The sequence below is a fragment of the Patella vulgata genome, chromosome 7 (assembly GCF_932274485.2).
Source record: "Patella vulgata chromosome 7, xgPatVulg1.2, whole genome shotgun sequence".
NCBI classification, from domain to species: domain Eukaryota; kingdom Metazoa; phylum Mollusca; class Gastropoda; family Patellidae; genus Patella; species Patella vulgata.
In genome coordinates this window covers 22210947-22234785 of record NC_065885.2, presented here as the reverse complement: position 1 = coordinate 22234785, position 23839 = coordinate 22210947, and the positions used below count along the sequence as shown (strand labels likewise).

The 23839-nt window shown below is 35.5% G+C and overlaps 2 protein-coding genes across 2 annotated transcripts; one reads left to right on the top strand and one right to left on the bottom strand.

The window, feature by feature from the left end:
- Positions 1–4207: 4207 nt before the first annotated feature.
- LOC126828757 (endoglucanase 4) lies at positions 4208–16207 on the bottom strand. The gene is made up of 15 exons (XM_050558729.2): positions 16182–16207; positions 15192–15389; positions 14594–14807; positions 13884–13940; positions 13032–13195; positions 11455–11665; positions 10660–10836; positions 9762–9946; positions 9364–9523; positions 9153–9264; positions 8449–8599; positions 7918–8062; positions 6865–7030; positions 5010–5200; positions 4208–4342 (listed from the first exon to the last, which is right to left on the bottom strand). Exons 2-15 carry the CDS (start codon positions 15387–15389, stop codon positions 4278–4280), a joined length of 2196 nt encoding a protein of 731 aa, XP_050414686.1. The 5' UTR covers positions 16182–16207; the 3' UTR covers positions 4208–4277.
- Positions 16208–17811: 1604 nt separating this feature from the next.
- Positions 17812–23524, top strand: LOC126828045 (endoglucanase A). Its single transcript, XM_056102543.1, has 13 exons — positions 17812–17972; positions 18758–19028; positions 19330–19499; positions 19831–20035; positions 20147–20317; positions 20576–20760; positions 20986–21145; positions 21360–21471; positions 21874–22024; positions 22208–22352; positions 22461–22626; positions 22813–23003; positions 23417–23524. Exons 2-13 carry the CDS (start codon positions 18959–18961, stop codon positions 23485–23487), a joined length of 1797 nt encoding a protein of 598 aa, XP_055958518.1. The 5' UTR covers positions 17812–17972; positions 18758–18958; the 3' UTR covers positions 23488–23524.
- The last annotated feature ends 315 nt before the right edge of the window (positions 23525–23839 follow it).

The window sequence follows — 23839 nt, the reverse complement described above, 5'->3', positions numbered from 1 at the left end:
GGGGGGGAATAAGGTACTGATGATACCTTGTATTGAAATTATATAAATTTCCCCAACAACACCAACATGCCGATTGAAAGTTAAAAATAGAGGTAACTATCATACACTATAAAAAGTGATTTTTTTTTAATACTTGGATGTGCTTCATTACATAATAACAGTCTATACAATTAAATGATTATAATTGTTTTACTTATTGAAATATTTGTGAATGGTCTGGCTTGTGATGTCTTTAAAGTAGCTAAGTCTCTAACTCAATATCACCCAAATTCTTCGACATTGAAAACATTGAAATTTTGATCTTACCGGGAAGACGGGCTTCTAATATGCAATATTTAAGACAAAAGAAACATGTTACCATTGGTACACGATTTTTGTACCATAATGCATTTCAACGCCATTTGAAACAAGGGACTCGAAGAACGAGGCTAGGCATATTCCACAAGTCATGTCGAATATTCTTATCTGGAGACCATGCTCAATAAATACTATCGATGTAGGCTGGAATAACCAGACTAATGATTGCCATTCGATTGAGACTTCTGGCATATTTCGCCGAACATAACTGATTTGAAATTAGAGTAAAAACGGAACCGATTGAATGTAAATCAGATTATATACATTCATATTACATTATTATATGCGTTGCGACCCATTTCTATCAATTTGTAGGTCCCAAATATTAGCGATTTAGCTCCTTTATGTTTACGTAAAACTAAAAAAGAAAAAAAAAAATTTAAATTCATATTTTTTTTTAAATGATTTTATTTAATTTACTTTTGGGAGATATTAGAATGTCTATTTTTAATGTCATTCTAAAAGATTATTAATTAGTTTTTAATGTTAATCTAAATAATTATTAAACATGCATTATGCAAGAGCTAAATCTGCCTGTTGCAGGTCTTTCTTTAGGCCTGAAATGTTATCTAAATTATTAATTAGTCATTAATTAACTTATCCAGACCATAATCAACTCTTGATGCCATTGTTAGCCTGCGATATTTTGTAGTTTTGAATACATTTTGTGATGGATAATTTAACATAAATATGGATAATCGAGACTTTGTTTATTATTGTACCAACATTAGTAATGATGATCGAGGCTAGTCTAAAATTTAATCGCTAATATCAGAGTGACGCAATTTCAGCTGAAATTTTCAGCATATTCTGTTTTCATTATCTATTTTTTTTAACTATTATAGTGAGAACTGTCAGCTCTTTATCTAATCTTACCTAATCCCCTTTAATGTGTATTTGTCATTCTAAATCATTGTTAATCAGTATTTAATTTACGACTCAAAATATTATCTTTAGCCTGCTTGAGTTACTAATTAATAGTAAGTGAACAATTCTAAACCCAGAAGACAAACCCATGGAGAAGACACGTCATACATATAACACACAGACATTGTAAGTGAAAGTACATGTGCCATTAAATCAAGTGAATGGATCTAGAGGCTTACTCTCAATATAACTGTGATTTATGTAAATATAAGTTTGTAGATATTCAGGTGTACATATTGTAAATTAAAAATAACAATGCATAATTTTATTGGATATATTGCAATATAAGATTACCAAACTGTGATGGTTATTTGAATTCATATGACCTTTAATAAAGTGATCTTTGAATTTTTTTCATTTTTTATAATTTATTGATTGATTGGGATTTTTTGGCCCATTTCCCACTTGTCAGGGGTAGCACTTACAGGGCAGATAAGGAAAGTGAGCCTTGACATATGGATGGGAAGAAAAAACAAGACCATCTGTGTGAGCATTGGCATATTTTCAAATGAATCGTTGATATTCAGAATTTGATGAGGAGTAGTCCAAAACACCACTGTCCAGACAAAATTCAACTTTCTAGCACTGCACATTGCAAAAGTAAAAGTATGTTCACTGTCCAGACAAAATTCAGCATCCTAACATTGCACAGTCATTGCAAAAATAAAAGTATGAACCAAATATTGTGTTAAACTTTATTCTATTCCATTGGTTGATTGGATCATGGGTGTGGCTTGTTATTAAAGCAGGAAGATTGTTTTATTTTTAATTTATACATCTACAATGATAGGCCTATGTACAACAAGAAAATATATTTTATTGGGTCAAAATAACAAAGAACTGAGAAGAACATTCTTGAATAACAAATCCAGAATGTTCTTCCGGGTTCATCTCAGCATTATAATTACTTTATGCAAGCTTGCATACTCCACACTTTACAATGGGAACATTTACCCGGTTAAAGACTCCATTCAATGTCAATGGGCGTATAAACATGCATAAAACCAGCTGTCTTTTTAAAGTAGAAAACCATTCAATTGTATGAATGGCACAGACGGATTATTAATGATAACAAAAAAGCATATTTGACTAAATGTATTATTAAACTTTCGAGTATGTTTCATTATATGCATCAATCATGTTGCGTCTAATCTGTTTTTATATACAATAACATAATATGGGTTAAACCAATGATTATTGATTGTACCATGGTTATGTTTTGTTGGATAAAAGGTTGAATTTGTTCGAAAAAGTAATTTCATACCTTATAATATTGGGGAAAAAACATGAACATCTAACATTGGCTGACTTAAATAAAATCCCCATATTATATAATGAAAAAAGACCTTTAGTTCAGTTATAAGGACGTTTTCTATTGGTATGCACAACATTTAATAACATTTTGCATTTGGCAAGGAGTCACGATGGCTAAGTGGGTAAGACGCTGCCTGCTAGCCTGGAGGTCGCGTGTTCGATCCCTGCATTGGCCGAGAAAGTTCATCAGCATTTTCCGACGTGGCCCTTGTCAATGGTGCGGGAGGAGGGTCTGACAAGGACAGCTTACTAGTTATTTGGATGATACAAAAAACCGAGGTCGCGTGTATACATTGGCGTGCACGTAAAAGATCCCTTGGCAGGTGGAATTCGGTAAAAGAGTAGGCAATAGTGCCGCTGCCCGGGCAAAATTTCCCTCCTAGCCACTGTGTGATGTATGCTTGTCTTCATTAGACCAATCCGTGTAGAACAGTAGGCGGTTAATCCCCATTTCAATTTATTTCATTTTGCATTTGGGGGATTAGGTTTAGGGGATGGGTGTGGCAACCTGGTCTGAAATCGATTACTAACTGCCAAACACCCTATATCATCGGCCACTTCACATAATACCATAAAGTTGGTCTACTTTTAATTGTATATAATCGTCAAAAAAATCATAATTTACATGTAATGACATGTTTAAAACTTCGGTACGATTCACGTAACTCATCAAATAAGTAAACGTTAGTTGTCCAACAGTTTTACAATTCATGATAATATTCAATAGGTTTCATTGTGTATAATAATTTTATTGAATCAATAATGACTCATTAAAATAAACAACTTGTTACTCAATATCAACAAATAATCTCTTCTAGTTGTCAAGATATTGATTTAATCTCCGACCTGTTAAAGCTGCAAAGCGATTTTCTAGAATAATATAACTGTTGCCGTTGGAAATATAGATCAACCATGGTAAAATATAAAGAGGCATATTTAGTTTATAATCTTTCAGTTTTATTATGGAATTCCTATTTTCTATTTCAACGCGGCGCGATGGCTCGGTAAGCAAGACGTCGCTAATCCCGTGTTCAATGCCGGTGTTCGCCGAGGGAGTTCACCTGGATTTTCCTTATCTGTGGTGCAGGACGGATGACTTATCAAGGGACAACTTATAGTCGTTCCATGGGACGAAGACCCGAGCGAGGTCCCGTGTACACATTGACATGCAGGTAAAAGAACCCGATATAAGAGCAGGTCGTATTTGTCCGGGCAAAATCTCCCTCACATCACACAGTATTCCGGTCTTCATTATCCAAGTCGGTGCAGAAGAGTAGGACGTTAAACCCCATTTCATTTCTATTTTAACGACATGGGAAAGACGGGGTATGCTTATATACCTTACATGAACACATGCCCCCGCCCCCTCTTTATTATGTTCCCGGCCCGACCTTCCAGTATAACCTGAAGCTGCCTAAGTCACTATTATTAGTGAACTCATTTGGGAAGGGGAAGAAACCTTGAGAGTTATAATTTGTTGAAGAGTTGGCCTTAAGTAGAAAGTTAAATCACATTTCAGTCTTTTAAACATTTGGCTTAGAAGTTCACAACAATGTAAATATTTGGCGCCAATCGTAAAAGAATTGAAAATCGTGAATTAAACCATTTTTTTTATTATTTATTTCATCGTCTTATATAATTATTATATAATATAACAACAAAACACACCCTGGAGTGATTCAGCATTTTGCCGTTCCTGCTTTCTGTTCTGGGTGAAGTTTCCTTGTGACTAGTGATCTCAAAGCTGTAGAAAAAAGATAATAAAACAGCATTATATTTAAATCACTATACATTCAATAACACAAACTAAAACTAATATACCATAGCAGTGACCGTATATATTACAAACTGCGCAATTTTTTTTAATCGCTACGGTAAGCATTATAAATAGATATGGGTGTGTACAAAGTTTATTGCCCGTTTTCTTCAACAGCCAACTCGTGTATTAGATAATTGGCTTACTAGATATCGAATTTTGTTTTCTTCTGTTGGGATTTTTTTAAAAAATCTAAATTTTAAATCAAAATCTCTCTATTATTATATCTGGATTACAAGATATGTCTTTTATTATTTCTAGGTTACAAAAGTTGTATTGCCTGCACGATTTCACACTAAAGGACGCGTATCTGGGCTGAACTGATGTTCCGTTATGTTATTGCTGGCGTAATGTCGTATTTCAATCACTTGTGAGATACAAGTATAAAAACAAAATAATATTATCCAAGATTCTTTTTGATTGTATTCTTTTAGGTATAGGCCATTTCCATAAATATGTTTACTTTTGCAAGGTTACAACAATACACAACCAATATCCCCTGTAAAGTTTGTACAACCGAAACTGTTTTTATACCAGTATGTGTGAATGTGTATATTAACATTTTTATAAAAACAATTAAAGCTAGTTCGTTTACCCGCTACGGCTCCTTGGAAAGCAGCATTATAATCAGTAGCTACTTCATTATTAATATAATTCCCTCTAGTGTCTTTATATTGATCACCGGCATCAGGACCTCCAACTAAAGCCCCAAACAGGGTATGGACACTAGCTTCAGGTCTATGGACAACGTTTGGTGAACATGGTGCAGGTGGCCATGGACATGATCTAGGGGAAAAAAAAAAATGTAATTAATATATTATCAAATATTTGTCAGAAATAATGTTCCAGAACAGCCGGGATATGTCATATTAAAACGTGCCACGCACTGTATATACGATGGGTATCTTTCGACCGTGAACTACACTGTACCGGTACCAGTTTATGGACACGATCTACAGATAATGTTTGTAGAATATTGTATTTGTCACATTATTCATAATCGAATATTGTTTATAATAAATTCAGAACGAAAATTGTGCCAGTTGTAACAGAGTTTATGAATATGGTACGTGAACTAGTTATTGTTATATCATGAATAATTGAAATACGCATATATGTACGCTGACGCAACGCCCTATGCTTACTGATAGGCATGTGGCCTTGTGGTTTGCCCTCCAAGCGACACCAGGATAAACCAAAAGTACTTGTGAATATCTCACGATGGTTAAACTAGCTTTAACATCAATAAATATGGTACGTGAACTAGTTATTGTTATATCATGAATAATTGAAATACACATATGTCCGCTGACGCAACGCCCTATGCTTACTGATAGGCATGTGACCTTGTGGTTTGTCCTCTAAACGACACCAGGATACACCAAAAGTACTTGTGACTATCTCACGATGGTTTAACTAGCTATAACATCAATAAACAAAACTGCAATAGTGGTATACGGCATGGCGTTTGCCCGTCTGCATTAGCCCAGTAGCACGTTAAACCCTATTTTATTTTACAATATCGTGAACGTTGAATTCTAAAAGGAAAATCAATCCGGAAATGTCAGTTCAGTTCAGTAATTACACATATATGACGGATTGAAAAGTTGTCAACATTTTGCATCCTCATGCTTACGACATAAACGGACAATGTTCGCTAAATATTTTGATGGGCCTCTTCTGAGTCTTATTAAGTCCAAGTCTGGATATTATCCACCGTTAATATTTTGATTATCTTTTCTTGATTTAATGTTAAATCGCGATATTAATAACATTTGAACCTGTATTGTTTGATATTTTCCGAAAAATGCAAATGACACACAAAAACTTTACTTTGGATAAATTCGGGCATCCGTCTACGGATAGAGCCAACGCTGTGACGTAACTAAAATTGGTAAACAAAATTACCTTCGCTGAGTATTTCGAAACAAAAATGTCAGTCTTTATTTTGCCCACTCACTAATCGAAATAACATGTAATATCAACCTAATTCAAGATTTTCAAACTACAGGTTGATAGCTTCATTTCGACTCTATTGTATGTAATTTGTATAAATAATTTGTATGTACGACTTGTAGGCCTACGGATCACGTCATACGCAATAGATCGATATTCAGCCTATGTGTGCCTAGTACAAGAATCTTAGCCAGGGCAAAGGCGTTCTGCTGGATTTTTTTTAAAAAAAAAATTTTTTTTTTTATATATTTTTCATTGTTTTCTCCTTTAAGTCATGTTATGTAAAGCTTCAGTTAGTATTTAGGTTACTATTGGCTTACATAATTGAATACCGAAACAATGATCAATATTATCGTCATTCACGCCATTATCAAACTCACAAAGGTGAACAATGAAGTTTTGGTTTTTCATTAAATAAATATGAGAATGTTTAGCTTGAAATAACTTCGTAACTCATATGTTATGAGATTGGAGAAATGGGTGGGTCTACTTACGCTGATCTGTGATGGGGTCTTAACGGATATTTATCACCAAAACCAATGACGTAACTAAAACCTGTATCACCTAAAGCATAATGAATCTGTGACATAGCCCAGGCTCTATATTTCTCTGGATTAATTCCGGCTTCAGCAGCCATTAAAGCTACCATTGCCATGTTGGCTGTAAAAAATAAAATTGATATGTTTATTAGTAAATGAAATTTTTTATCATTGCTTACAAAATGTAAGTATATATAATTTAATAAAAAGTTTCGAGTATTCTTGATTTGAAAAAAAAATTATGTTTTTTATATCAAGATGTAACACAAAATTATGAATGAAACACGGAAAATGAATGGTGTTTTTTCGTGAGACAATTATTCAAGCATGATACAGCGATAATAGTTTAGCTTATGTCAACAAAATGGAATTCCCAATATAAATATATTACGCATATATGTAATTTTTATAGAGCTGATGCAATAAGAAACAACTTTGACATTGTTGATCGCTATCTCAGATAAAATCCCATTCAGGAAACCAATGATATGAAACGTCTAACTGAATTCCATCCTAAATAACAAAGTCATTAGTCACAGCTTTATTGTGTATCACCAATGTTTGTCATTCTTTGCAATTAATAATTAATTTCCGATATCAGCATGCGTTTATTCACCCGATATAATATCAACTACAATGAATAAATGAATGGATGAATAAATGAATGGACGAATAAATGAATGGATGAATAAATGAATGGATGAATAAATGAGTAATGAATGGATGAATAAATGAATGGATGAATAAATGAGATGGGATTTACTATTATGCTCAAGCCGGGCTATGAGGGAAATTTTGAGCGGGCATCTGTTGATTCCACCTGTCTGGTTTTACGTCCTATCCACACGACTTATCAGGAACTTCTAGGCAAACATCGGGATCGAACCTAGTACCGCGAGGTTTCTCAGTGAGCCAATGCGACTCCCAACTATAATCAAATCAAATCAGGGATAACAGGCTAGAGAGGGTGGTTTGTGTGCCTGTTTTCAGTACTATACATCAACGTACATGAATATCTAAGAGAACCCCATTGTAATCTCCAGGCCAATCCTTTTGGTGTATATTTTATTGTTCCACCAGGCATCCAATATTTAAATGTTTCTTCAACAGCTTGTTTATAAATATCTTTCTTAGTAAATTTATACAATAAAACCTGGAATGAAAGATATTCGATGTCAAGTTTAGATCTTACGTAATTAATGAAGTATAACATTAAGCCTAACATTAGCAAGGAAACGTCATATAATACATACTACAAAGATTCTAATAGACGTGTCTAAAGTACATGTTATGCCTATTTGACAAAATAAATATGAACATCAAACTCTGCCCTGGTCATTTCAAATCCAAAAGTAAGCTTATAATACAGAGAATTTATTATATATTGCATTTCAATTTTGAATGGAATGTACGTTTCGATCACCGTCCTTTTTAATACCTAGCCCTAACCTTAACCCTAACCAATTAGTTCTTGTTAGCACCATGTAGCACATATATTATATAACCTCAGTAGTCGAAACGTTGACAAACTCTTCATACCTGGTTAACTGCTTGTGTATCGTCCCATGACATTCCCCAAGCTGCGCCCGGTTGGAACCATTTCTCGGCTTCTGTTAGATATTTAGCATCGTTAGTTATCTGGTACATCCACAGTGATGACCAACAGAGTTCATCTGTCATATTTCCGGACCTGTTGAGAAGATTGAACGATCCTGGAATTAGTAGTCTTTATCTCCTTCAGTATGCGTTAGCGGACTTCAATTTATTTTACTTATATCAGAATATTAGATCTGGAACCAATCTATCTTTTTGATCACCGGGTGAAACTCCATACATCATACCAACATTTTCATCAGAACTTTTAGAAATGTTTATTATACAAAGAAGAACTATAAAATCTCCCCATGATAAATTTCTTTTTAAAATTAAACTCTGCAAAACTTCTAACTTTGCCCTATTGCATATTTACTGTTCCGGCACCTCTTTTTATGGAATAAATTAACCATTTTTTTTAAAAAAAAAGATCTTTAAAAAACTTTCTCTTCTTAGAATCTTTTGATTACCGTTATTATGTATATTTATATTTTATTTGTATTCTATCAATTGTAACATTGTAAAGCACCCATGAACACAAATGTGAAAGGTGGACTATATCAATTTTGTAATAATAATATTACACACTGTTTCGGTCTGCAGGACGTACGTTCGGTTATATACTTTTCTAAGAAACAATAGGATCTTACTTGTAGTAGCCTGAAGCAGCAGAAATTGTATCGGTATATCGTCCTTTATACTTCATACCAAAATCATATAAATCTATAGCATGTTGTTTCAATTGAGCAGCATATTTAGGATCTGAAAAATTAAATACCCACAAAATAGTATTCCCGCGTGATATTTTTTTTTAACAGAAGTACAACAATAATCTAAAGTATCTAACGTATTGTATTTTACCTTTATCCTTAAATGCCAAATATCCTGCAGCAAAAGCAGCACAAGTTTCTCCTGCTACATCACTTCCAGGATGACTTGCATCAATTTTATATGAAGGTCTGGCCATCTTCATCTCTTCTGGCCTGCCCCAGAAACCGTGATCAGAACCACCACTGCCAACCTATAAAAGTAATTGGGAGCAAAAGGTTAATTATTTATATAAACGTTTATTACTGCAGACATAATTCTCTAAAATATGAATTTTCTTATTGCTCTTGGGGGTAAAAATCCTTAATGGCCAAATACTTATTGAGTCTTCTGATTCGCATTCCCACACATTATTAAGAGTTTCCTTCGATTACTTTATTATTATTTGAAACAGAATTTTGATCAGAATGTGATTTTCGGTGTTTACTTACCTGTACGTATAATTCATATTTACTGACGTGAGCTTTAAGGAAATAATCAAGGGGCCACTTGATACAGTCATACATGTAGTCCAATTGTTTACTTTCAACGTAAGCTTCTTTCCATTCTATCAAACCCCAGGCTAAGATAGCAGTGGAATAGGCCATAGGAAATCCAAATTTAACATGATCACCGGCTGCAAGAAAACATAAAAGTAACGACACCATTTAATGAAACAAAATGATGGTTTAACCTTCAACATGGCCTACTCCCATTCGCCAAGAGTTCTTTAACGTGCACGCTTTTCAGTGCCAAGCTGAAAAATCCCAAAGATCGAACTCAGGACCCTTGGGCTAATGAGCCAGTGGGCCACTATTGTTAAAACCTAAGTCATTGATGTGCAATACCCCTCGAAGCAAGATTTACTCATTAAATTTCATTTCAGGGTTTGGATTAGAAAGCATCCCAAGAGTAAATCTGAGATAATACATGTCCCCGACCGGCCCCAACATTTATAAGAGGCTGATTAAATCCAAGTACATTAGATCAAATAAAGTGGTCTGTAATTCTTCTATGTAAAATAATGTTCTGAATTTCAATCAAATCAATTAAAGTTTAACTAAATTCAATTCCGTAAAACAGAATTTCCATTGACTTCTATGTCAACAAAAAGCCAAAAGTCAGTTATTATCAGATCCCACGAAACACGAACTAGATCTATTGGTCTGCTATATGACGCAATATGCTAAATTCTAATCAGATATTGAAAAACAAAGCTGATAGACAGACGGAGAGAAATCGTGTAGTCACCATTGGTTTTAGTGTCAGGGGACTAGTATTAATTAGGGACAACTTATTGGCAAAGCTTTTCAACAACGAGGCATATGTTCCAGCAATTTGATGCCTTACCATCATACCATCCACCAGTCAAATCAACACCAACATCACTACCATCTTTTAAACCAGAATCTCCTCTCCATTTTATTCTGTTATTTTTGGGTAATTTTCCAGATCTTTGAGCCTCGTAGAACATGATAGATTTTCTGATAACATCATCGTAGTTGTATTTAGTGCACTGCGATTTGGCTGTAATATTAGTAATACTCATAATAATATTCATATCTATAGCGCCAAAACTCCACAAAAATGTGCTCGTAGCGCTTGACAAATATGTCCACAAAATGAGCCATTAGGTCTCAGTTATAATTTGTTTAAACAAATGAGATTTTAAAAGTTTCTTGAATGATAATAAGGAGGCGGTACCTTGGTCTAGGTTAATGGGCAACGGGTTCTTCGCCCTAGTAGTTGCTACTTTATAGGCCTGTCATTGAGTCAACTGGCGTGGTTTCGAATCCCCGGCTGTACGTGACAAGGAGAAGGGTTGCCTGTCCAACCTCGTGGGTTTTCTCCGGGTCCTCCGGTTTCCTTCCACTGCTAAAGACCCCTACGCGCAAGCGAATTATTGAAATAAAAATTAAGCATGTGTTAGTCCTGAAATGACCTAGTCTAATTCGAGTGGACGTTAAACGCCATTTCTCTCTGTCTCTCTGCTACTTTATAACAATAACTACAGTAAATAATCTATCTATATCAAGAATTCTCAATCAGGTCTTGGTGAATGAAATCAGACATATGATGAAAAAAAGGGAATGCCTTTTCTGGTTCTCTTAGAACTTTAGGTAACCGACTTGTTTCAACACTTACCATCGACTATAGGTGGTAGCTTTTCCACGACAACTTTTCCCATATCTTTCAAGACAGCAGTTGCAGTTGGTGCTTTATTAACACCGACATAGTTAGCAAAGAATCGCATCTTCAGTGTTTCGCCACTATGCCACAAACCTTTGTCCATCTTATTAACAATAATCCATTCAGTACCATCTTTACTGTAACTTACAACATCTCCAAATGCAACCTTTATCAAAATATTTTAAAATTTGAAAATATCATTTATAGATGGGTTCCCAGAAAAGTATTTAACGGGTGGTTATTTTCAATAAAAGTATGGCAATTTTGGTATATATGGAAAGTAGAGATATACAATCTTACTAGGAAAATACTGGATTCCCCGAAAAACACTCATGGAGCGTATACAGGACAAAAATGTAAGGGTTCCCCTAATCGACAGCCCGACGATTAGGAATTTCTGCACGCGTGATGTCAAAGGTCACACGCGAACATTGAGCGCTTGATGTACAAGTTGATAAACTTTATATATAGTTAGACGTACAACACTTTCTGAGATAAAATGACGGAAAGAGATGCGGGTAGTGGATAATCCGAGAATTTAATTAGGATTCGGTATTTGTAATAAATAGTAAGCGATTAAAGACAACATCGTCTTATGTATACAATGAATTCTCCTCTGACTTCCACGAGAGGTAAGTCACGTGACGTAAACATGACCTGGTTTAATCAATTTTTTATAGCAGGGCATTCCTTCACAATTACAATGTTTGAGAAGGAGTTGAAGCAAAATTATGACAAATTAATTAGTTTGAATATAATTTTAGTCCATATATACCATTAAATCACCCAGTTTGTACGCGAGAATGTATCTTTAACGATTTAAATTCTCAAAATGAACAATGAGCATTTGCTATCTTGCCTTGGAGTATTGGAATACAAAAAAAATAGAAATTAGGTTTAACTGAATAGTTCGGTCATTTTGAGACCAACATAGGGTAATTGTTATTCTATGATCATGTGTGAAATTCGAGGGATGAGAATTTTGCCAGGACAGCAAAGGTTCTTTTACGTGCAAGTCAATAGTAAATGATCTTATGCAAATTCTAATTATCATTTTCATAAATTAACTTTGTTTAATTTAGGGGGGGGGGGGGGGTGAGTCGATTGGCGTGGTTTCGAATCCCCGGTTGTACGTGGCAAGGAGTAGGGTCACCTGTCCAACCTCGTGGGTTTTCTCCGGGTCCTCCGGTTTCCTCCCACTTCTAAAGACCCCTACGCGCAAGCGAATTATGTAAATAAAATTAAACCATATGTTAGTCCCGAAATGACCTAGTTTGTGTCGAGTGGACGTTAAACCCCATTTCTCTCTCTCTCTCTCTTGTTTAATTTAAATGAAATCTGGATCATACTATTTAGAAAATTGGCCAGGTTTTATTTTATACTGCTATACGCATTTATCTATCCCACCCCATGGTTAAAGAGGCATTATAATGGTTATAATAACGTCTGGTAACTAGAATATATGTATATCAATGTGACTTCATAAAAATACAGACCCCTTTTTAAATGTCGGTAGAAGAATATGTTTTTACCTCCATGGCTCTAACTTCTGAACCAAATGTGATTTTGACTTCCCAACCGTTAAATGGACCGTCAAAGTGGAATTCGCCTTCTACACGGTGTCGTTCTGGCCAATCATTAAATACCTGCATTGGAGCTGTAGCTTTAATTTCAAATCCTCCTGGTGGTGGTGTCACTTTAAGGGATGGAATCTCATATTAATGGCAATGAAAATTTAAGCTTTTATAAAATGGAAAGCCATAAAACCTATAAAAGACTATGCACAGTTACAGTTTTGTTCCATATGTGGATATGAGTGATGATTTTCATTTAGAAGAGCTAATGAACGAATGAAATGGGATATAACGTCATACTTCTCTACACCAATGTAGGTGGGGCGGGAGGGGGGCTGTTGTAAATATCAAATACATCACGCTAAAGTTGAATTTAAAATATAGGTATAAGAGATATTTTAAGTGTTGTTTCCTCTTCCAAAAAATACCCAACTCTCGTTCCTCGACTACTCCCCACCCCTACTCCTTTAGAACTTAAATAGGAAATGAATAATATGATAAATACAGAAGGGTGAAATCATTTACTAAAGTTTATAACAAAGGACATTACCGATGAAATTAAAAGGGGACAAAGTGTGTTTAAGAACAAGGTGGCTCGAAATTGCACAGATCCAGGAGGTAAATATGTAATATATTTTAATTGAAGAGCCGTGTTTGGAATGGGAAACCATTTCTCAAAATCTGAACCGTTCCCAATCCACAATAAATCGCATGGATATGACTGAAATCGAATGTAGCTTCCCAACATTCGGTTAATATTATGGTGATCTGGATCAGAACGGATCATAGATACTGTCTTCAGAAACTCACCCTGATCTGGAGTCGAGGCAAAGGTAGGTTGTGGTTTATATGTTTGTCTGGACGGTGCTGAAAGAACAACATTATAGTTATATTTTTAGTTATGCATTGCCCTTTAGTTACGTAATATGTTAAGTATTGTTATTATTTAAAGGAGCTAAATCGCTAATATTTTGGATCTAGAAATGGACACAAATGAGTGGCAACGTATATAATAATGTAATGTGAATGTATATAAACTGATTTACATTCAATCGTTTCTGTTTTTACTCCAATTTCTAATCAGTTATGTTCGGCGAAATACGCCAGAAGTCTCAGTCCAACGGCAATCTCTAGCGTCTGGTTATTCCACTCTACCGATAGTATTTATTGCGCATGCTCTCCAGATAAAAATATGACGTCACCGTTTGACATGACTTGTGGAATATATCTAGCCTCTTTCTACGAGTCCCTTGTTGAAAATGGCGCGGAAATGCACCATGGTACAAGATTCGTGTACCAACGGTAAAATGTTTATTTTGTCTTAAATATTAGATATCAGAAGCCCATCTTTTCTCCGTAAGATCACAACATCAATGTTGATTTAAATTGACAAATAATTCGTGTTTTCAATGTCGAAGATTTTGGATGATATTGAGTTAGAGACTTAGCTACTTTAAGCTTAGGTATACATTTACAATATCATCTGATAAAGCTGTATAAAATGAGTATTATGTACATACTGGTTCCAGTGTAATCAGGACCAAATGTTGGTGGAAGAGTAACAACCATGCCTTCGATTGTTACTGTAGCTTTAGGTGAAATATCACCATCACCATGACCTTGAAATTCTACACAGATTTGATCCCCAACGTGTTCAACAGCATTCCATGCTTTATTCGTCAGTACGAACTCTTTACCTCCTGGTTTACTTTCAGTAAGTTCTGCTGTCCATACCTAAAGCCCAGAAAGGTTTTAATTCAGACAGAAAACATACTTATTTGAGAAATATTTGCACGAGTGTGTTTTTGTAGCGCTACGAGCACGACTATGCATGTGGAATTAGCGCATTATATATGGACTTATTAGTATATAATTATAAAAGGAAAACATCTTTGCGCTTAGCGGATCGAAGTCCACAAGTTTTATACTACTTTTATGCTCTTTTCGACTGCAAAACCTCATCTGGAGAGAGAGGTTTGCCCTTCTCATTCACAAATTTCGAGTAAATTTATCCGTTTCTGGTATTTTTCTATTCATTATAATAAGACCTGGATTAAATATCACCCTGTCCCCACATTCTAGAGTTGATCTACGAATTCGGCATTTAGAATAAACTACCTGCAAGGAATTGATCTTCTGGTCAAATATCAAATCTGCTTTCCATGATGACAATTCCTTTACTACTGGCACACAGAACTTTCCATTAAATCCCCCAGTCCAGTGACGCTCAATATCAACCGGCACTGGAGTTCCAGCCCCTTCAGAATTTCTTACGATTACTGCCACTAGAGCCCAAAGGAAGAGTGAAATCCCCATCTGTAAAATATCCAGAATAAATTAATAAGTCACCGGATCTTTTCAGATAACAAAAGAGAAATGTTATATGTAGAACTATTAATAGTTGTGTACACTGTTAGCGTATGGTACTATATGGAAATAACTTGTCTTCAGATACTGAGAAATTGACTAGACATCTTTGATTTGGGTCCAAAATGAATTGTTGCTTTCATTTGATTGTATATATTAAGTAGTTTTGTTTAATGCGAGACAACAATTTGTCATCGTTGACTGTTATAGAGAATGTCAGTGTTACGTGTTTCAGAATCATATAACTGATTTGGAGTTTGAATGTTGACACAGAAAGAGAAGAATTTAAATTAGTAAATGAGCCGACTTTTGCCTAATCAAGATAACACATTAGATCAACGAATTTTGATCCACATTAGCCCTTTACGAATTACAAGAAGTGTTGTTTTCAAAAGACATGTAAACTGGCGACGGTCTTCTGATTTTATTTTCAGTTGGCTGCATGTTTTTGTAACAAACGATCCAATACTAATACAGTATATGAAAGTTTGATTGTGACGTACTTGGGACTTTAATGACAAACTGATCAAGGCACCTGTCAGACTATTTTGCTTTGTCATTAACCAATACATGTAACGCCTATAATTTAGATGAACTTAAACAAAGGCGCCGAGCCCATGTTCAATCCTGTTAATTTAAAAATCGAGGAATAGCTTACAATACTAAATTGTTTAGTATTCATGGAACGTTGTTAAGTGAAATAAGCTCTGTTCATATTCCAATTAAACTTTAGTCCCTTACCTTTGCTGCTCACTGTTCACGCCCTTACTCTCTGTTCTCTTATAAATGGTGTTACATGTGCTTATATTCTCAAGTCTTATCTGTAGAATAGTCTAAATTGACCTACACCTTCCTACATATCTAGGTTCATATCTTCAAAAATCCACTTATTCTTGTGGTGATACAATCAAGGTCAATTATTAACAAGAAAACTAAAAGACTTCTGCAAATGAACTAGAAGGCCACATTTCCGGTGGGTAAAAGAATGATGCACCAACTTGTCTGTCTGTACACTTTTCAATTATTAGAAAGAAAACGAAACCAGAAGGGTACATTTCAGGGGGGTAAAAAATGATGCACTAACTGGTCTGTCCGCATTATCAAACATTTTGGAACATAACCACTCTGCTTGTAATTGAGGAAGTATGTTCAAATTGGTGTAATTGTTCATTAGTTGAACGTATTGAATGAACATTATCTGCTTAGAACTCTAATTAAGGTAGAATGTTCCTCACGCATGGTTTAGATGTTCGCTAGAATCTTTTTCGAGGTCGATTATAAGCAATTGCTGCTTTGCCTAATCATAAGCAGAGGTGAGGTTTTGAGAGGCCAAGACTTTGTTACTCAATGACTGTTTGGCTGTCAGTCATACTTTTTGGAACACAGTAACTAATTAAGATGTAGATGTCCTCAAGAGAGTGAAGTGAGCGTCATGGTATTGGTCGATGATGGGCATTTTCAGCTTAAGCTAAACGAGATAATGAATTCCGTTGGCCAAGACTTTAGAACACAAAAACTCTGTAATCGAGGTACAATAATCATACATGATTAATGATGGTCGCTTCATGTACAGGCTAAACAAAGATAAGCTATGTGATTTATCGATGCTTTAGAGCTCGATAACTGTAATATTCTAATTGAGTGATAACACTTGGTGTATAGTTTCATTACTTCAGTACCTTTTAAGCAATTTGATTAATTGTGTAGAATTAGAGAAAGTTTGGTGTATTGTTGTATCGCATCACATCAATACCTTGACGAATTTGGATGATGCACATTTTCTGCTTAAACTAAGCAGAGATGAGCAATTGGATTGGTCGAAACACAATAACTATGTTTGAGGTTATAATGTTCAAACTTTGTGTGGATATTCTTTTGGCGAAAATACATATTTAGACACGACACACGTGATCATAAAGTTTTACTTAAATCACAAAATCTAATCATATGAATGATTATTACCTTTATGATTAACTTAGCCATTTAAGTTTACAGCAGATTTCGCCTATTGTACAAACTGCTACGAAAATTGAAATTTTGTGTTTGTGACTAGTTTGAAGGCGTGTGAAATTAACAGACTTTACGATAAACGACCTTGATTGTTATCGCAATCTTTATACATTTGTATTTTAATGTATATACGTTTTGTTCTATCCAGACCATTTGAAGGATTGCAGTCAGGTAAGAAGAATGTATTATCAGTACACTGCAGAATGCATATTATAAATTTCTAATTTTTTAGAATTAATAATTAAAGCAGAAAATGTTTCAAATTTAAAATGTAATGTAACAAATCACTAGATTATTTATTGCTTGAAAATATTTGTATATTGCCTTACTTTTTTAAAGATTTTAGCAATGAAATCATTCATTGGTTTGTTGCTATTAGTCGCGGTTTCTGCTATTCAAGATGTTAAGATAACTGGACATTGGAAAGATGGTTTTAATGGTCAGTTTTGTATAGACGTGAACAAGGAATTACACGGCTGGTGCATTCACTTGACATTTAACGCAGCAGTTGACTCGCTTGATGTAAGCCATTTACTTCTTTAAATACGAGGGCTAGCCGAAAAACCTGTACAAAATGAATTGTTTAAATATCTTTTTGTACATAGTCTCATTTGGGGTGTATACACTTTTTCCAGCAAAGTTTTGAGGTCTGGGTTTCGGTCAGGAAGAAATTTTTTCCGTCACCCTAAATAAGTCGTTCACAGCTACGTCATCAATACAAGGAAACTGGCGATCGGCTAGCTAGTTCCTTTTTCATTTTTGGAATCCGGGTCTCATCCATGGTTACAAATCTGACCAAAATATTATCAGGTTCGGCTTCAAAACGGCACAGATTGTCACAGGACTCAGGAATCTGACATATTTCTAATCCGCAGTCAAGAGCTTTGGCACCCATCTTGCATAATTCCTAAATAGTTGGCAATGATGTGCTTAACCCTCTCATGAGAGATTCCCACAACACTTGCATTATTGTGTCGAGTGGTCAATGTTCGATTAACAATTACCGTGTGATGCACCCGGGTGGTGTTTTCTTGAAGGGCATATACTTGTTGGTGGCAAAAATTTGTTTCAACCTAATTGATCTATCCTTTTCAGATTTAGAACTTTTCGTACCATGTTAATGTAATTTGTAAAACAAATAAAATTAAAAATAATTAGTGCGTGTTTCTGATTAGATATGTCTGGAAACTTAAATGCCTAATGGATTTTAATAGCTATCTCTTAGTATATATCTCACTACCGTCGCTTTTGTTTACATTCCTAAGAAATGCCTTCTTCGGACCAATTTTCAAAGCCTTTAATTTCAGATTGGAGAATCAGAAATCCTCGAGACCCTCAATAATAGAACAGAATTCATATTAAAGAACAAAAATTACAATGCAGACGAACGACCTGGTAGCCAGCTTTGTATCAACTTTTTGGCTCACACAACTGGGGACATCAACCCTACTGGAAAAGTATACGAAGAGCATCTTGACAATAAAGGAAATAATACCTGCGGCAAGTTCATGCCAACAACACCAACAACTACGCCTGGACCGACTCTACCCCCGGGTGTCACAACACCAGTACCACCAAGTAAGTATAGATGTTTCTTAACTTGATCTATTAATATATCATTAATTAGCCACCTTCTTCTTCATGGCAGAGATTTTACTTGAAAACACTGGGGTTTTTTTTAAGCTATTGTAGGATTCTTTTGGAGTGTGGCCTCTTGCAGCTTCCGCTGTACGAAGCATACAGACGCATACTGTCCTAATTCGGGATTTGTATGTTGTGGTTTTTTTTAAACACGAATAAAGGGGACAATTAGAATATAGAAACATATCGTGTGTAAAATATATTTTAAAATAAACATGAACCGTTTCGTTTTTTTAAGCTTTTGCTCCTGGTCAGAGTGGGTCCATTCCTGCCACAGGACCATATCATGTGTTCAATGACTGGCCAGAACAAACCCGAGTCGAAGGTGAATTTCAGTTTCCTGCTGGTAATGGGATCAATGGCTGGGAAGTTAACATTACGTTCGCTGAATCTGTAACATCCATGGAGGTACATTTTCATTACGTTTTACGTATGACTACGTCCTTCTAAAATGATACAATACAATTCTAAATAAAGAAGCTACATGCAGTATATGAAACTACAGTGACTACAATGCTATTGGTTAAATGAAATGAAATGGGGTTTAACGTCTCACTGTTCTGCTCGCTATTGATTAAACCGTCTTCATTTGTCCAGCAGGTGCAAAAAGTACCCCGTTTAATACCATTTCATTATCTGTTAGTTGCGTAACATTAAAAACTTATCCATTGGTTTGTCGACAGTAGAAACCCAAACGATTCAAATTATTCTCATAATGTTCATAAATATTTTAATGTAGCTTGCTTTTGCTGATGTTCTGAAGCATTCTGCTGACGGAAAAGTTTGGACTGTTGTTAATAAAATGGACAAAGGATTATACGATGCTGGTTCCACGGTCAAGATGCGATTTTTCGCTAAATATACTGGAACTAAAGCTCCTGATGGCATGGCTTATCTCATGAATCTAGGTGTCGACAGTCAAGTACTGCCCGCGTTACTAAATAGTAAGTAATTCAATCATTGTTATATATTATTTTTATTTGAGATATAGCATGTATAAGTCGTTTCAAAGACAAAAACAGAGACATGACCTGTTACATTTCTTCGAATTTTAGCTGGATGTACCAAATACAACTACGATGATGTTATCAGAAAATCTATCTTGTTCTACGAGGCTCAAAGATCTGGTAAATTACCCAAAACTAACAGAATAAAATGGAGAGGAGATTCTGGTTTAAAAGATGGTAGTGATGTTGGTGTTGATTTGACTGGTGGATGGTATGATGGTAAGCTAGCCGCGCGTGTGTTATACTTATTGCTCATTATGGGGTACATTTTGACCAACGGACAACACTAAGTATAAATGGAATGTGGCCGGTTATGGGACTCACGTTTCTTAATAGGAAAACCTATGGTATTAACCGGTATTAAAAACATAATTCAGGGCTGGCATGACATTATCAACCTCTACGGGCTGCGATAATGGACGATTTTGCAATTACACTGTAAGTTACCAGATTGAAGTATGTTGTGCCCTCTTTCAGCTGGTGATCACGTTAAATTTGGTTTTCCAATGGCATTTTCTACCGCTGTGCTTGGGTATGGGTTACTTCAGTGGAGAGATGCCTATGCAGAAAGTGGTCAACTGGATTGGATGTATGACTCTATTAAATGGCCTTTAGATTATTTCCTGAAAGCTCACACAAAACCAGAAGAGTTATATGTTCAGGTAAGAGGGTCATTTATTCACCTTGAAGCATATCTGATATGCGTGGTTTTCCGGGATTGAAGGGTTGGGGATGGTGAAGCTGTTGCATACCCGTTGCAGTTCTCTAGTTCGGCGCTTCGTCAAGTTTATGTGGTGTCTGCGAAAATTAATATGGCACAAATCACTATTTTTCAGTCAGGCGACCGAAGTATGATAACACCAATGTGCTATTTTGTTATTTTTAAGGTTGGTAATGCTGGTGCCGATCATGGTTTCTGGGGAAGACCAGAAGATATGAAAATGTCTAGACCAGCTTATAAAATCGATGCTAGTCGACCTGGAAGTGACGTAGCACACGAAACAAGTGCGGCGTTTGCTGTAGGCTATATGCTTTATAGAGACAAAGGTATATTCTGATTTGTTCGCTAGTATTTATCAGAGGGTGATATGTCTTGATCCCGATTGACAATTCCAAGACACATTCGAACCAATGACAAACAGTTTACGGAAGGTCAGAAGGAATGTTACGGATAGTATCCCCATTTCAACTTGTTTGATATACATACATTGTATAGGGTTTGATAGAATGTAATCAATATATCACCCATATTTACCCACAGATCCGGCTTATGCTGCCAAATTAAAGGAGCATGCTACACAACTATATGATTTTGGTATGAAACATAAAGGACGTTATACAGATTCTGTTTCCGCAGCCTCTGGATTTTATAGGCAAGTACAGGTTATTCCATGGTCAATGTATGCATTTTGTATTGTGGCCGGCCGAATGATCTATGACATGGCACCGATATCACAGGTTTTGCACCAGGTATTCAGGACGAACCATCAATTGGCTTTGGTGAGGAGCTGGCCCTTACCCAACTCGATATGTTTGCTCTAGTGTCTACACATTGTTAAGGAGCCCCCATTGCTACATAGTCGACCCCCCCCCCCCCACCGCACCAGTGCAGGGGAAATGATTTACTCCTCGTTATGCATTGCTTTATCTTTGGTTTACAGCAGAGTGCTAACCATAATATATACTGAGTGACTTCATCTCTCCTACTAACTAGTCAATGACGGGTAGCAGGTCGACTTAATCACGCACTGACATAATTTCTTACATTTTTATAGTTCCTCAAATATGACAGATGAACTGTGTTGGTCATCACTGTGGATGTATCAGATAACTAACGATTCTAAATATCTAACAGAAGCCGAGAAATGGTTCCAACCGGGCCCAGCTTGGGGAATGTCATGGGACGATACACAGGCTCCTAATCAGGTAAAAAGCATAATGCTATTTCTCAAATTATGAGAAATCAACAAAGATCGAAGACCTCATGATAGCAAAATAAAGACCGCAAAGTATTTTTAGGTGATGTAGGCTGGATAATCACTAGATAACGCATGTAAATGGACTTCAACATTATATTTGACATGTACTCTGAATAGTTTTGTATTGTAGGTTTTATTGTATAAATTTACTAAGAAAGATATTTATAAACAAGCTGTTGAAGAAACATTTAAATACTGGATGCCAGGTGGAACAATAAAATATACACCAAAAGGATTGGCCTGGAGATTACAATGGGGATCGCTCAGATATGCATGTATGTATTTATTCTGGACAGTCATTCTATTAATACACAAATTTGGTGTAGGAATGTTTATTTGGTGACATCTATGCCTGTTAAATTACTCCTTGATTTTGTTTTCAGCCAACATGGCATTTGTAGCGTTAATGGCTGCTGAAGCCGGAATTAATCCAGAGAAATATAGAGCCTGGGCTATGTCACAGATTCATTATGCTTTAGGTGATACAGGTTTTAGTTACGTCATTGGTTTTGGTGATAAATATCCTTTAAGACCTCATCACAGATCAGCGTAAGTAAACAACTTTCTACTCCGTTTAGTGGGCGCTGCCATTTTTGTCCAAATTATATAAAAATATAATTGTGGCCTATCTCAATGAAGGTAGGATAATATTGATTGGAAGTTTGTTTACTTTTTTATAAAGAATTCTACATGTGCATATTATGTTGTTTTACGATTTACGTTGCTGTTCTTCAGATCATGTCCTTGGGCACCCGCCCCCTGTTCACCTAACACTGTCCATAGACCACAACCTAGTGTTCATACACTCTATGGAGCTTTAGTTGGAGGTCCTGATGCCGGTGATCAATATAAAGACACCAGAGAAAATTATATTAATAATGAAGTAGCCACTGATTATAATGCTGCTTTCCAAGGAGCCGTAGCGGGTAATGTATTTTTTATTTTAAATATTCCAGAGAGTATAACCAAATTCGACCCAAACAAACAATAAAACTACTTTTAAGGTGAACATCAATGATGTATATGAAAAGGTTAAATTTTCTGATCGTCATTTGAGTAATGTTAAACGCCCTTGTGAAAGCTGGGTCTCTAAAGGAAATAGCCGTCCAAAATGATTCATCTCCGTTCAGTATATTTGCAAAGATTATATGATAACTAAAAATGTGTTAACAATTGGCATTTTCCGCATGCGCAGATTATATAAAGGGGGAATGGTCAAAGCAAGCCATGATTGTCTGCGATATCACCTCGGTGGAAGCGGATGTTATATAAAGCTATTTCACACACAGCAAGCCATGACATTCATTAGTGTCAAACGTAACTTTAATTTCTTTTTTAGGTTTGAGATCACTGATTTTGAGAAAGATTCATCCTGAGCAGGTAGCAGGAACTGCTAAATGCAACCGTTGAAATGGAAAACGAATAAATAAACATATGTTCGATGTACTTTGAATGGATTATGAGTTATTTATATTTATGAATCCCGCACATTAAATATAGAATTAAGTGGTTATTGGTTTCAGAATTGTTACAATTTTCCTTCTAAATACAATGGTTAATGTATACAACGAGATACGATTTACAGACCCCTCCCTTCCACCTGCATCCCAGCACCCAGCCAAACAACAAAGTCCCATAATTGATTCTAACCAGTAGCCATAATAGAAAGAACGGTGGAATTGACATTTAAGCATAAAAACAACGGAATGTTCGTCTGTTTTAATGATGCAAATATGAATCTCTTCAGTTGAGTTCGGCTATA